Source organism: Sphaeramia orbicularis, chromosome 10 (genome assembly GCF_902148855.1).
Source record: "Sphaeramia orbicularis chromosome 10, fSphaOr1.1, whole genome shotgun sequence".
Taxonomy (NCBI): Eukaryota; Metazoa; Chordata; class Actinopteri; order Kurtiformes; family Apogonidae; genus Sphaeramia; species Sphaeramia orbicularis.
In genome coordinates, this window is record NC_043966.1 from 11,689,005 (window position 1) to 11,701,004 (window position 12,000).

The 12,000-nt window shown below is 35.6% G+C and overlaps 1 protein-coding gene across 1 annotated transcript in view; it reads left to right on the top strand.

The window, feature by feature from the left end:
* The window catches only part of LOC115427533 (N(4)-(beta-N-acetylglucosaminyl)-L-asparaginase-like), a 47,623-nt gene that overhangs the window by 25,323 nt on the left and 10,300 nt on the right, over window positions 1-12,000 (top strand). Inside the window, exons 5-7 of the mRNA XM_030146116.1 lie at window positions 2,630-2,738; window positions 5,752-5,827; window positions 9,892-9,999. Coding sequence (XP_030001976.1) covers window positions 2,630-2,738; window positions 5,752-5,827; window positions 9,892-9,999 — 293 coding nt within the window. The remainder of the gene's footprint in view (window positions 1-2,629; window positions 2,739-5,751; window positions 5,828-9,891; window positions 10,000-12,000) is intronic.

The window sequence follows — 12,000 nt, forward strand, 5'->3', positions numbered from 1 at the left end:
CAGTACCCCAACAGCTTATTATTTATGCAGAAGCTATTTACATTGAGTGACCTAAGAAGAAAAAAAAATCCTCAACAATAAAATACAACTTAGTATAACAGCCCTGTGATCAATATTTTATCCATAACACTAAAAGCAGGCATGTCCAAAGTCCGGCCCGGGGGCCAATCACGGCCCGCGGTCAGATTTAATACGGCCCACACCTTGGGTTTTAGAATGTGTTATTTATGGCCCGCTTGGACTGTTGAACTGTTGGACTGTACACGAATCATAAAAGGTTCCAAATGCACTTTGTCCTTTCACCTCATGGTGGCAGCACCACTCTAACGCTATCTGGCTCTGTGACCTTACCGTGAACCCTTTTCGCTAATTTCTAACCACAGCGCCTATAAAAAAAAAACAGAAGTTGACAGTGAGGGCTGCTGCTTCCAGCAGAGATGGGAAGTACAGTTTTTTTTAACTGAAAATTGAGGCGATTGTGTTTGCCTAATTTGTCAACAGACTGTTGACTTGTTTAGGGAATTCAATGTAAAGAGACACTAGCAGACAAAACATGCTAACGCATACGACAAGCTAGCAGGGAGTGAGTGTTCTGAAAAAGTGAAGCAAATTCAAGCTCCTTTAAACTCACAACAGTGACTCTTCATGTGAACCTGAGTTCAGTGAATTCACCACCAGGGCAGGTTACTAAGTTGCCAGGTTAGTTGCCTCTAACTGCTGGTGTTGTGTACTTGTAGATGTGACACAAATATTACTTTCTGAATGAGAGTCATATGTTTTCATCTTAAATGTTAACAGACTTTGCATTACTGAGTAATATATGAGTAATGATTACTCATATAAGTCATGTTTAAAATGAATGTGGGGTTAAGATTTTTATCAGCTTGGACGTTTCAGATACTCCACACAGTTTGTTCTATGTTATCTGACTCCAGATGTGAAAGGAAGGCAGAACTGTTTTTTTTTTTAATTTGTTCACACCTGAGTGGCTCAGATTTGGTTACACTGCCATTTAAAAAAATGATATTGTGACAATGAAAATAAACTTGTTGTAGAACAGCGCGTTTATATGTAATTTTTACTGTTTAAAAAACATCTGCCCATACGGTCACGTATGGGCAAAAAAATCGCATTTATGCTGTTCAAACTGTCTTTAACAGATCGGATACAGGTCACATGAGCAAAAAAACATCGCATTTATGCTGTTCAAACTGTCTTTAACAGATCGGATACAGGTCACATGAGCAAAAAAACATCGCATTTATGCTGTTCAAACTGTCTTTAACAGATCAGATACAGGTCAAATATGAGCAAAAAAAATCGGTTTCATGCTGTTCAAACTGTCTTTAACAGATCGGATACAGGTCACATGAGCAAAAAAACATCGCATTTATGCTGTTCAAACTGTCTTTAACAGATCGGATACAGGTCACATGAGCAAAAAAACATCGCATTTATGCTGTTCAAACTGTCTTTAACAGATCGGATACAGGTCACATATGAGCAAAAAAATCGAATTTATGCTGTTCAAACTGTCTTTAACAGATCGGATACAGGTCACGTATGGGCAAAAAAATCGCATTTATGCTGTTCAAACTGTCTTTAACAGATCAGATACAGGTCACATGAGCAAAAAAACATCGCATTTATGCTGTTCAAACTGTCTTTAACAGATCGGATACAGGTCACATATGAGCAAAAAAAATCGGTTTCATGCTGTTCAAACTGTCTTTAACAGATCGGACACAGGTCACGTATGGGCAAAAAAATCGCATTTATGCCATTCAAACTGTCTTTAACAGATCGGATACAGGTCACATGAGCAAAAAAACATCGCATTTATGCTGTTCAAACTGTCTTTAACAGATCGGATACAGGTCACATGAGCAAAAAAACATCGCATTTATGCTGTTCAAACTGTCTTTAACAGATCGGATACAGGTCACATATGAGCAAAAACATCGCATTTATGCTGTTCAAACTGTCTTTAACAGATCGGATACAGGTCACATATGAGCAAAAAAATCGGATTTGTGCCACATTTGCCTTACAGTCTGAAAGTAGCCTTAGTCCACCTTTCGTCCTTAAATCACAGGTTAAAAGTTCCGCGAGATTAAACATTCATTGTTTCTTAGTATTCCACTTTCGTCAAACATCACACTGTGAACTTTCCACACCTCCCTGCAGGTCAAGCTGGCACTCAGTCATTTGTAAGATCACAGAGGGAGAGTGCTGAGGTAGAAAGACAAGGAAACCTTTTTATCAAACTACATGATTTTCATATCCTGCACCAACACTCTACTCCTGCAGACTGTCTATATCTCAATAAAGCATGATACCTGACAGCTACAGAATACACACACTGGGCGCCGCAGGGGTTTTAGAAGTGTTTTATTCATATAATGGTTGTACGCCAGTAGAAATAGAACTTAGTGGGCCCAGACTGAAGTAAACCTCCAACTGTTTCTTATTAATTAACAAAGCACTCGCTGACAATTCTGCTAATAGCTTTGTGTTCCATCCTTGTATATTAGAGCAATACCTGCTTGCTTATACACTGGTAAAATAATTAAGTTCCAGGATAATTACATTATGCAAACAGTAATGAAGTTTTCTCTGCTGTTGAAAGAATGTGTTTCCAGATCCTTCCCAGTACTGCGGACCCTACAAGCCCAGGGCGACACTGCAACCTAACAAGATGAGAAGGCATGCTAATACGCACTCCCATGACACCATCGGTGGGTTTTATCAGTTAACACAGAATGTGATGTGAGCTCTCCCTACGGCATTTCCAAGTTTACTTGTTGGGGAGTAAACAGGGGATGAGAGGAGGTGTAAGCGCAAGGAAAATGGAACTTTATAAAGCAGTGGTTTTCAGTTTTTAGGTCCTGCTGACATTAATCCATAAAGACCCAGAGCTACTTTTGAGGCACTTCCAAAATATTTTTCTGCATATTTAACTTTTCTCAAGCCACTGATCACCATTTATTCATTATCTTAACCCGCTCTATCCTCACTAGGGTCGGGGGGGGGGGGGTCGCTGGAGCCTATTCCAGCTACTTACAGGGTGGGGAAGCAAAATTTACAATGAACATTTAGTTGTTTTTTCTCAGCAGGCACTACGTCAATTGTTTTGAAACCAAACATATATTGATGTCATAATCATACCTAACACTATTATCCATACCTTTTCAGAAACTTTTGCCCATATGAGTAATCAGGAAAGCAAACGTCAAAGAGTGTGTGATTTGCTGAATGCACTCGTCACACCAAAGGAGATTTCAAAAATAGTTGGAGTGTCCATAAAGACTGTTTATAATGGAAAGAAGAGAATGACTATGAGCAAAACTATTATGAGAAAGTCTGGAAGATACTATTAAAGAAGAATGGGAGAAGTTGTCACCCGAATATTTGAGGAACACTTGTGCAAGTTTCAGGAAGCGTGTGAAGGAAGTTATTAAGAAAGAAGGAGGACACACAGAGTAAAAACATTTTCTATTATGTCAATTTTCTTGTGGCAAATAAATTCTCATGACTTTCAATAAACTAATTGGTCATACACTGTCTTTCAATCCCTGCCTCAAAATATTGTAAATTTTGCTTCCCCACCCTGTATGTGTGAAGGTGGGGTACACCCTGGACATGTTGCCAATTCATCGCAGAGACAAACAACTAATCACTCTCACATTTACATCTATGGGCAATGTAGATGAACTCAGTGTTTTACAATCGTTTTTGCCTCATGACCCCATTTTAACATTACAAATTTCTGCTGACCCCAGACATTCAAACAGGAGACTTTTTTTTTGCTAAAATTAATTTGTTTTTGCTCATATAATAGTTTGCTATACTTTGTTGCAAATAAACGTCAATTTTAGACAACATTTAGTCGATATAATGTATATTATTATGGACGGAGGCAGAAAAGCCAGGTGTAGATTACTGCACAAAGTGAGAATTTTATTTTCCTTGGTCAGGATATGTACAGTCAGTCCAGCTTGGATTTACAAGGCTGACAATTAATACTGAACAAACAAGAACTGAAAACTATGAATTACACTGGGTTACAAAAAAATGTTTTTTTGCAAGTTGTTTAGGTTTTTTCAACTGAATTAGGACCATTTTGCACCGCTAAATCCAAAAATGACATCTGTGTTTCTCAATCAGGTCAGGTTTTTTTTGCTAATTTGATTTTGAAAAATTTGATCTTCTCACAAAATTGATTACATTTTTGTGACTTTATCAGTTGATTTTTTATAGTTCTCACCCAAAATAGGTTTTAAGAGAAAAAAAATCATTTTCTAACAGGATTCCTGTTAGGTACAATGGTGTATTCACCGCAGATGTAGCAGAATACGTCAGGCTTATTTTTGCAAGATCTTCTAGTCGAAGCCATTTCATTCACCTGCAATATTAAAGAAACCATTAATCATAAATTGGCAAAAGTAAAATCTTCAGAACTCATTTATTGCGAGAAATATGAAAGAATTTTGTATCATATGATGTGAAAATGCCCATAAATGTAAGCAAAAATGTTATAAAGCCAATATGTAGCATAGTTCAGAAAGTTGACCTGATTGAGCAAAATTCATGTGATTTTTGGATTCAGCACACCAAAATGATCCTAAATCAGCTCAAAAAACTTAAACGATAAATTTGTTGTTTACCAGTGTTATGAAAGAGCTGCAGCATCTGAAACCGACCACAATGAACATTTGACAGATAAACAGTACCACAGTGCTTCAGTTTCAGCTTCAGTTTGTCATGTCTTTTATGTATTAAGATCGTCTCTCTCAACTCACCATATATTTTTATCAATTACTAGAAAATTCAGGTGACCCCATGGTTGAAAAACACTGAACTAATCACTCTCACATTCACACTTATGGGCAATTTAGATGAACCTATCAGTGCATGTCTTTGGACTGTGGGAGGAAGCCGGAGTACCCGGAGAGAACCCACGCAGACACGAGGAAAACATGCAAACTCCACACAGAAAGGTCCTGCCCCCATCGACTGGTGTTCGAATTGAACCCAGGACCTTCTTGATGTGAGACAGAAGTGCTATCCACTGCACCACCGTGTCACCCTCCACTGAACAGCATTTATTCTAATATTATCCTTTGTATTTTGTGGTTTTTCAGTGAAAATCAGGTATTTTCTTATATTTAATTCACTGAACATGTAGATGTTCATGAAACCTCAGATTAAAGTAGAGGGCTGTTATATCAGAAACAGAGAAAACTGAAGAAAAAGTGACTTTTTTTTTAGCAAATATATCAATAATTAAACATAAACCCAGTGTGTCCATGCACTGTCATTGATCCAACTCCATGGGTTTTACTGGTGAATCAACATTGTAGGAGATGATGGTGTTTCCACTTTGACTACGGAGCCTGTGAACGTCCAAATGGGTCATATCTGATGACCATGAAAAGATGACAAACTGTATTTTACACTAATTTTTTCACTGTATTGATAGATTTAGTGGTTGAGACGTTATTAAAACATTTTATATCAGTATATTCTTCCTGTTGCTGGTGGCTGTTTGGGTCTTTATGGGTTAAATGTGTCTCTGTGCGACTTAATCCAACTACATAAGCTTTTCCTTGTTGTTATTTTTCAGCCAGATTTCTATACAGATCAGTGCAGAGGGATTTAATGTTGTGCATACACACTCCTATTTATTTTTAATTGATATGGTATTTAAGAAAAGATAAACCTGGCTAAAAGCGTTCATTTTTGCACTAGGGATGCTTGCTATTGATCAAGATGGACACGTAGCTGCTGGTACTTCAACCAATGGCCTCACTCACAAAGTCCCGGGGTATGTAGATTATGCTGAATTCTTTGCCTCAGATATTGATATTTTTTTCTTGTGCATGAAATGTAATATTGCATAGTTAACAGCTCTTAAGTTGTAGGTAACTGAGAAACCAAGGTTTTTCATACGGTTATAAGACTAAGGCACCAATCGGAGAGAAGACCTCGAAGAGAAAAGGTGTCATATTTGCTTGAATAGACGGAACATTTTCCAAGTGGAGACAAGACATGTAAAAGAAAGCATCAAAATTGGATTTGTATGATTTCTTCCAAGTAATGTAGGACCAAAATAATGCTTTTTTTTACTCAAATCACCATGGATCTGTATGTATGTAGTCGCGGAGAAAATGATTAGACCACCCTTGTTCTCTTTAATTTCTTGTTCATTTTAATGCCTGGTAAAACTAAAGGTACATTTGTTTGGACAAATATAATAATAAAAACAAAAATAGCTCATAAGAGTTTAATTTCAGAGCTGATATCTATCCATTTTCCATGTTTTCTTGATAATAACCAAAATCCCTTCAGTTCTTACATTCATATCTATGTCATTGTACTGACAAAAACAGTGCTTTTAGGCATTCCATGTTTTCTTTTCTGTTTTAGTCACATTTTTTAGAACACTTTTTTGTTCCTGTCGCCGTCACTGAGCTCAATAAGAAATAGTGACATTGCACTTTACTAACCTATTTAGTTATTTATTCCATTTCTTTGCTCTATTTATTATTATTGTGACTTCAAATTTTTTTATTTTTTTATTTTATGTTCTTATTCTGGTTTTTAATCCCGGATTGTTTTGATCTTTTCTGGTTTTTATTGTGTTTTATTGCATCTTGTTTCTATTTATTTGATCTTATCTTTGATCTATTTTATTTATTTATCCATGCTGCTATACCGATGAATGGTGGAACACTGAGCTCTTTTTGTCCTGTCTGTAAGCGTGATCAAATGCCTGTCTTGCATGTTTAATGTATGTGTTGTAATGCCAAGGCAATCACCTAGACTGCAAAACAAATCTACCTACGGGTATAAATAAAGTAACTTTGACCTTGACATGATACACACAGGAGTTAGTACTAGATTGCATGACCATTGTTTTTGATGACTTTTGATGGTCTAATAATTTTTTCCTTGACTGTATGCAAGCTGCATCGTAGTTTCTTCTTTCTTTTGCTATACCAGTGCCTATATTTGGAGTAGTTTTCTGTAATTTTGCTATGGTTTTTTTAAAAGGGTCTAATATATTTAAATATGTTTATTCTTTTGTAATTTTTACCATCTCACTGCATATAATGTGCAAATAAGTTCAACTAAACTAAATTCACAAAGAAGTAGAATATTATATCTATTCGTTTTATTGGAGACAGACCTGAATGTTGCACAGATTCCAGCAAAAATAAACACATTAAAATGAAATTCACTACTCAATAAGTCTGTCAAAAAGTAAAACTACTCACATTTAATTGAGTTTAATAACCACTACCAAGCCACATAAATGAATGAAAAAAACACATAACCAAAATCACTTCAGTTCTTACATCAATATCTATGGCATTGTACTGACAAAAACAGTGCTTTTAGACATTCCATGTTTTCTTTTCTGTCTGTTTTAGTCACATGATACACACAGGAGTTAGTACTTGATTGCATAACCATTGTTTTTGACGACTTTTGATGGTCTAATAATTTTTTCCGCGACTGTATGTAGGCTGCATTGTATTGTTTCGTCTTTCTTATGCTTTACCAATGCTCTTATTTTGATTAGTTTTCTGTAATTTTGCAACTATTTTTTGAAAGGGTCTAATATATTTAAATATGTCTATTCTTTTGTAATTTTTACCATCTCACTGCATATAATGTGCAAATAAGTTCAACTAAACTAAATTCACAAAGTAGAAAATTATATCTATTTGTTTTATGGGAGACAGACCTGAATTCCAGCAAAAATAAACACATTAAAATGAAATTCACTACTGAGTAAATCTGTCAAAAAGTAAAACTACTCACATTTAATTGAGTTTAACCCTTTCATGCATGAATTATGAGAACCTTTGTCAATATTTTTTTCTTGAGTGTTTTTGTTCCTCTTTAGGCATGAAAAAAACAATGAAATTGAGTTTTTTTTTTTTTTTGGTTTTGTTCTGTTTTTGTTTTATGAACCTATTTTTCATGGAGTCACAAAAATGTCCACTCAGCTGGGCACCATGCATTTAAGTTTTGAAACGAAACATGTATTTAAAACTCATCAGAAAGTGATATACTGTGTGAAAACTATGAAATAAAAACATTTTTAATGCCGCTAATTGCTAATGCTTTCTCACATTTTATCATACTCTAAAATGAGTTATTACTCATTTCATGGAGATAATATCCTCCTGGGACCCAGGAATTTGACAGTTTTAGGCTTTTTTACATAAAAAATTGTCTTGATTTGAAACTGCATAATGAAACAGTTTTTTCAGATACATTTTTAAAATCATTTTTATTTATTGATTGATTTTTTTAATGATATGTCCTTTGCCATGGACAGCATTTAAGTTAAACTGTCAAACTTTTGTCCCCTAAAGAGGACACAATGCATTGCTGGGTCTCAGGAGGATATGCAAAAATATATATATACATTTTTTGTTAATTGCTAATTGTTATAAGACTGTAATTGATTTGCACTAAAATATGTTAGTGCAGATCAGGTTTATCAAGAACACCAAAGTTACAGTAATGATCTGAATGTCAGTGTTTGGGATGATGCGTAAGTGTTCACTGTGTTGGCTGATATGGAACTAAAACAACCAAACCCATGAATATACAAGAGAACAGCTGGAGAAGAACTGTCCACTGGAGTGACCACTATACATGAAAGGGGTTAATAACAACCAAAATCACTTCAGTTCTTACATTAATAGTTATGGCATTGCACTAACAAAAACAGTGCTTTTAGACATTCCATGTTTTCTTTTCTGTCTGTTTTAGTCACATGACACACACAGGAGTTAGGACTTGATTGCATAACCATTGTTTCTGATGACTTTTGATGGTCTAATAATTTTTTCCACAACTGTATGTATGTAGTATGTACAGGGTAACCCAAAAAAACCGGAATTTTTGAAGTGCGTATTGGCAGACATGAGCAAGTGGCAGCACTGCGAGACAATGACCTTGAGCAAGTAAACACACCCCCATTTTAGTAACCATGGATTTTTTGAAAATGAACAGGGGATCTCAGTCACTGTCACTGTGAATCGTTACGTGAAGATGTTACAATCCTTCGTTACACCTGAACTGAGCAATTTTCCACACGTTCAAGAAACCTGGTTTCAACAGGATGGAGCGACATCACACACTGCACGGCAATCATTGGAGGCTGTGCGAGAATTGTTCGGTAACTGTGTGATCTCAAGATTCGGTAACGTTCCCTGGCCCCCTAGATCGCCAGATTTGTCCGTTTGGGATTTTTTCTTGTGGGGCTATCTCAAGAGTAAAGTGTACACAACTCGACCAAGAACTCTGGATGAGTTAAAACAGAGAATTCAGGATGAAATTCACAGTATCCCAGCTGAGATGTTGCAGCGGTCAATGAGGAATCTCAACAGCAGATTTCAAGAATGCATTCGTACAGGAGGACGCCATCTACAGGAAGTAATTTTTAAAAAATGAAAATTCCATCATTGTTTCTTAAATGGCATGTTTTAAGGTTTCAATTACTACTAAATATTTTTCTTCCATCACTCTTGGTTTTATTGGATTGTTAAAAAGTTCCCATTTTTTTGTGTCACCCTGTACATTGTTTCCAAATATAGTGGGTTTGCATTGAATCTGTATACGTTTTAATAAATAATCAAATTAGACTAGGAAGGTTATTATTATTATTAATCATATAAGGAGAAGAGGTGGGAGTTTATAAGTTGTACTTTTCACTCCTTTCCGAATATGTATTATATGTCTCACATTTAAATGTTTTGTTTATTTATTTTCTTCTGTTTTTACATTCATATTCGATATAAATACATCAATCAATCAAGACTGCATGAATTCATCTAAATAAATGCATTGTTCTGTCTGCTCCCTCAGTCGTGTCGGGGACTCTCCTATAGTTGGAGCCGGGGCCTATGCAGACAGCGAAGCCGGAGCTGCTGCTGCAACAGGAGATGGAGATGTCATGATGCGCTTTCTTCCCAGGTACAAAAACCTCAAACCTCATCAACTTCTCAAGGGGGGTAAAAAGGCTTTCCTGTGTCACTTCCTGACATTAACTGCTATGTAGCATGGGAGAAAATTAGAACGTCAAAGCCTCAGTCTCTGGAGTGTCATAGTAGGGTTTTCTTCATTTGTTTTTTATGTTTAAAAAGGGAAAAAATATCTGCCAAAAGCTTGTTTTTAATATTGAGGTTTGACTGTTTATCTATTTCTTTGAGTAATGTGCTTTTAGAGCTATGCACAAGGATTTTTAGAGGATCAAGGGATAAAAAGGAGCAACATAAAAGCAATGCTGAAATTTTACTTTGAGCGCTTTGATAATTGCACTAATTCAAGTTATGTACCAGGACAACTTTAATACCCACACACATAAATTTAACACTTATAAGCCATTTACAAGACTTTGAACAATATATCTCTATCTATCTATCTATTTTTTTTTTTTTTTTTTTTTTTTTTTTTTACAAATCTTCTTCCTTTAAGGGGTCATATTTTGTTAAACTCACTTTTATTAGTCTTTGGTTCATTTATTTGTGTTGGACCCTAATAGTTCATGAAGTTTGAATTTGAACCGTCCAGGTGCTGCAAAGCTATCTTTATATTCATTTTGGCAAAAATCTAGTGGATTTCTTCAACCTGTTTCAATTCCTGCTTAATTTTTTACGCTTTATAACTAGTTACGTCAAAACATTTGCACATATAAGGCCATGACTTCTGGTGTACATTTCTCCGAGTACGACATAACTGTTTATCAGCAGCAGCGGTTGGAGTAAAAACTGAAAATATGTCCAAACTTTGAGCCGATTACGTAAATTTTCAGTTGTTGGTTGTATTAACGAACACAAGTGTCTGAACGGGACAGAAAGCACGGTCAACAACCTGGAGGGGGTGGGGCGTGAAGTGGCTCATTTGCATTTAAAGGGCCAGCGCTCAAAACTACATTTCTGGTGTCATTACTCAGAAATAGGGTTGAAGATGGACCTGTGGAGTTGAATTAATGTAGAATTCAGACCCAAGCAGAGCATTTACAGTTTATGTAGACCACAGGGAAATGTTTGAAAATGCATAATTCCATTTAAAAAACAAAACAAAATATCACTCCTTTAATCAAGCATTGTAAGTTAATGCAAGGCTGAAAAGTACATATACAGTGGTAGATTTTATGCAGCACTATGGATATTAGAATAAGTTGGGTTTATCTACATTTTAGAATAGAATTATAAAGTATAGAGATGGTATTATGGGAGAAGAAAATACTTGTTTAATTATTGGTAGTTGAGATAAGGACATGATTTACCCAAATTAAATTAAACATGTATTCTCTTCTGTTGTATATTTAACAACGATTACACTGAAAATTTTACTGTTTGTTTGTTTGTTTTCATGTGGAAACATTGTATTAATTGCAAATAGGGTTGGGCAAAATAAGTCTTTACTTCAGCCTAAACCCTTTCGGTCGCATTGCATAAGGAACAATGGATATGTTGTTTTTTGTTTGTTGTTTAAAGTGATTAACGACTGAATAAACTACTACTATTACTATTATCCTTAGGGGTAGGTGTAAAGATTTGAACATCAGAGATGTGAGGATGTTTCTGGCAAATCAGACCTCGCAAAGTTAAATTTAATGACCATCGAAAGCCTAAGGTTTGTAAAACTGCATCCCTTTTTAAATCAGCCTGTCTGCAGTTTAAATGAATTGTTTTCCACCAAAAAACTTCTTTAATTTGAGGTTTAAGCTGTTACAGAAAACGAATGAAAGGAATGAGCTTCTTTAACTAATGACCATTTTCTTAATTAGATTCTTAAAGGACTTTTGGCCGTGTAGCTCAGCTTCACAACTAAAAGGTTAATTTCTTATCCTTCTTTAAATAAAAATACCACTGTTAACACCTTTAAAACAGCTGATCCTCTCCCAACAATGGTGATGTAAAGACTGGAGGTGCGACGACATTGCCCCAAAACTGTCATTTACACGTTGCA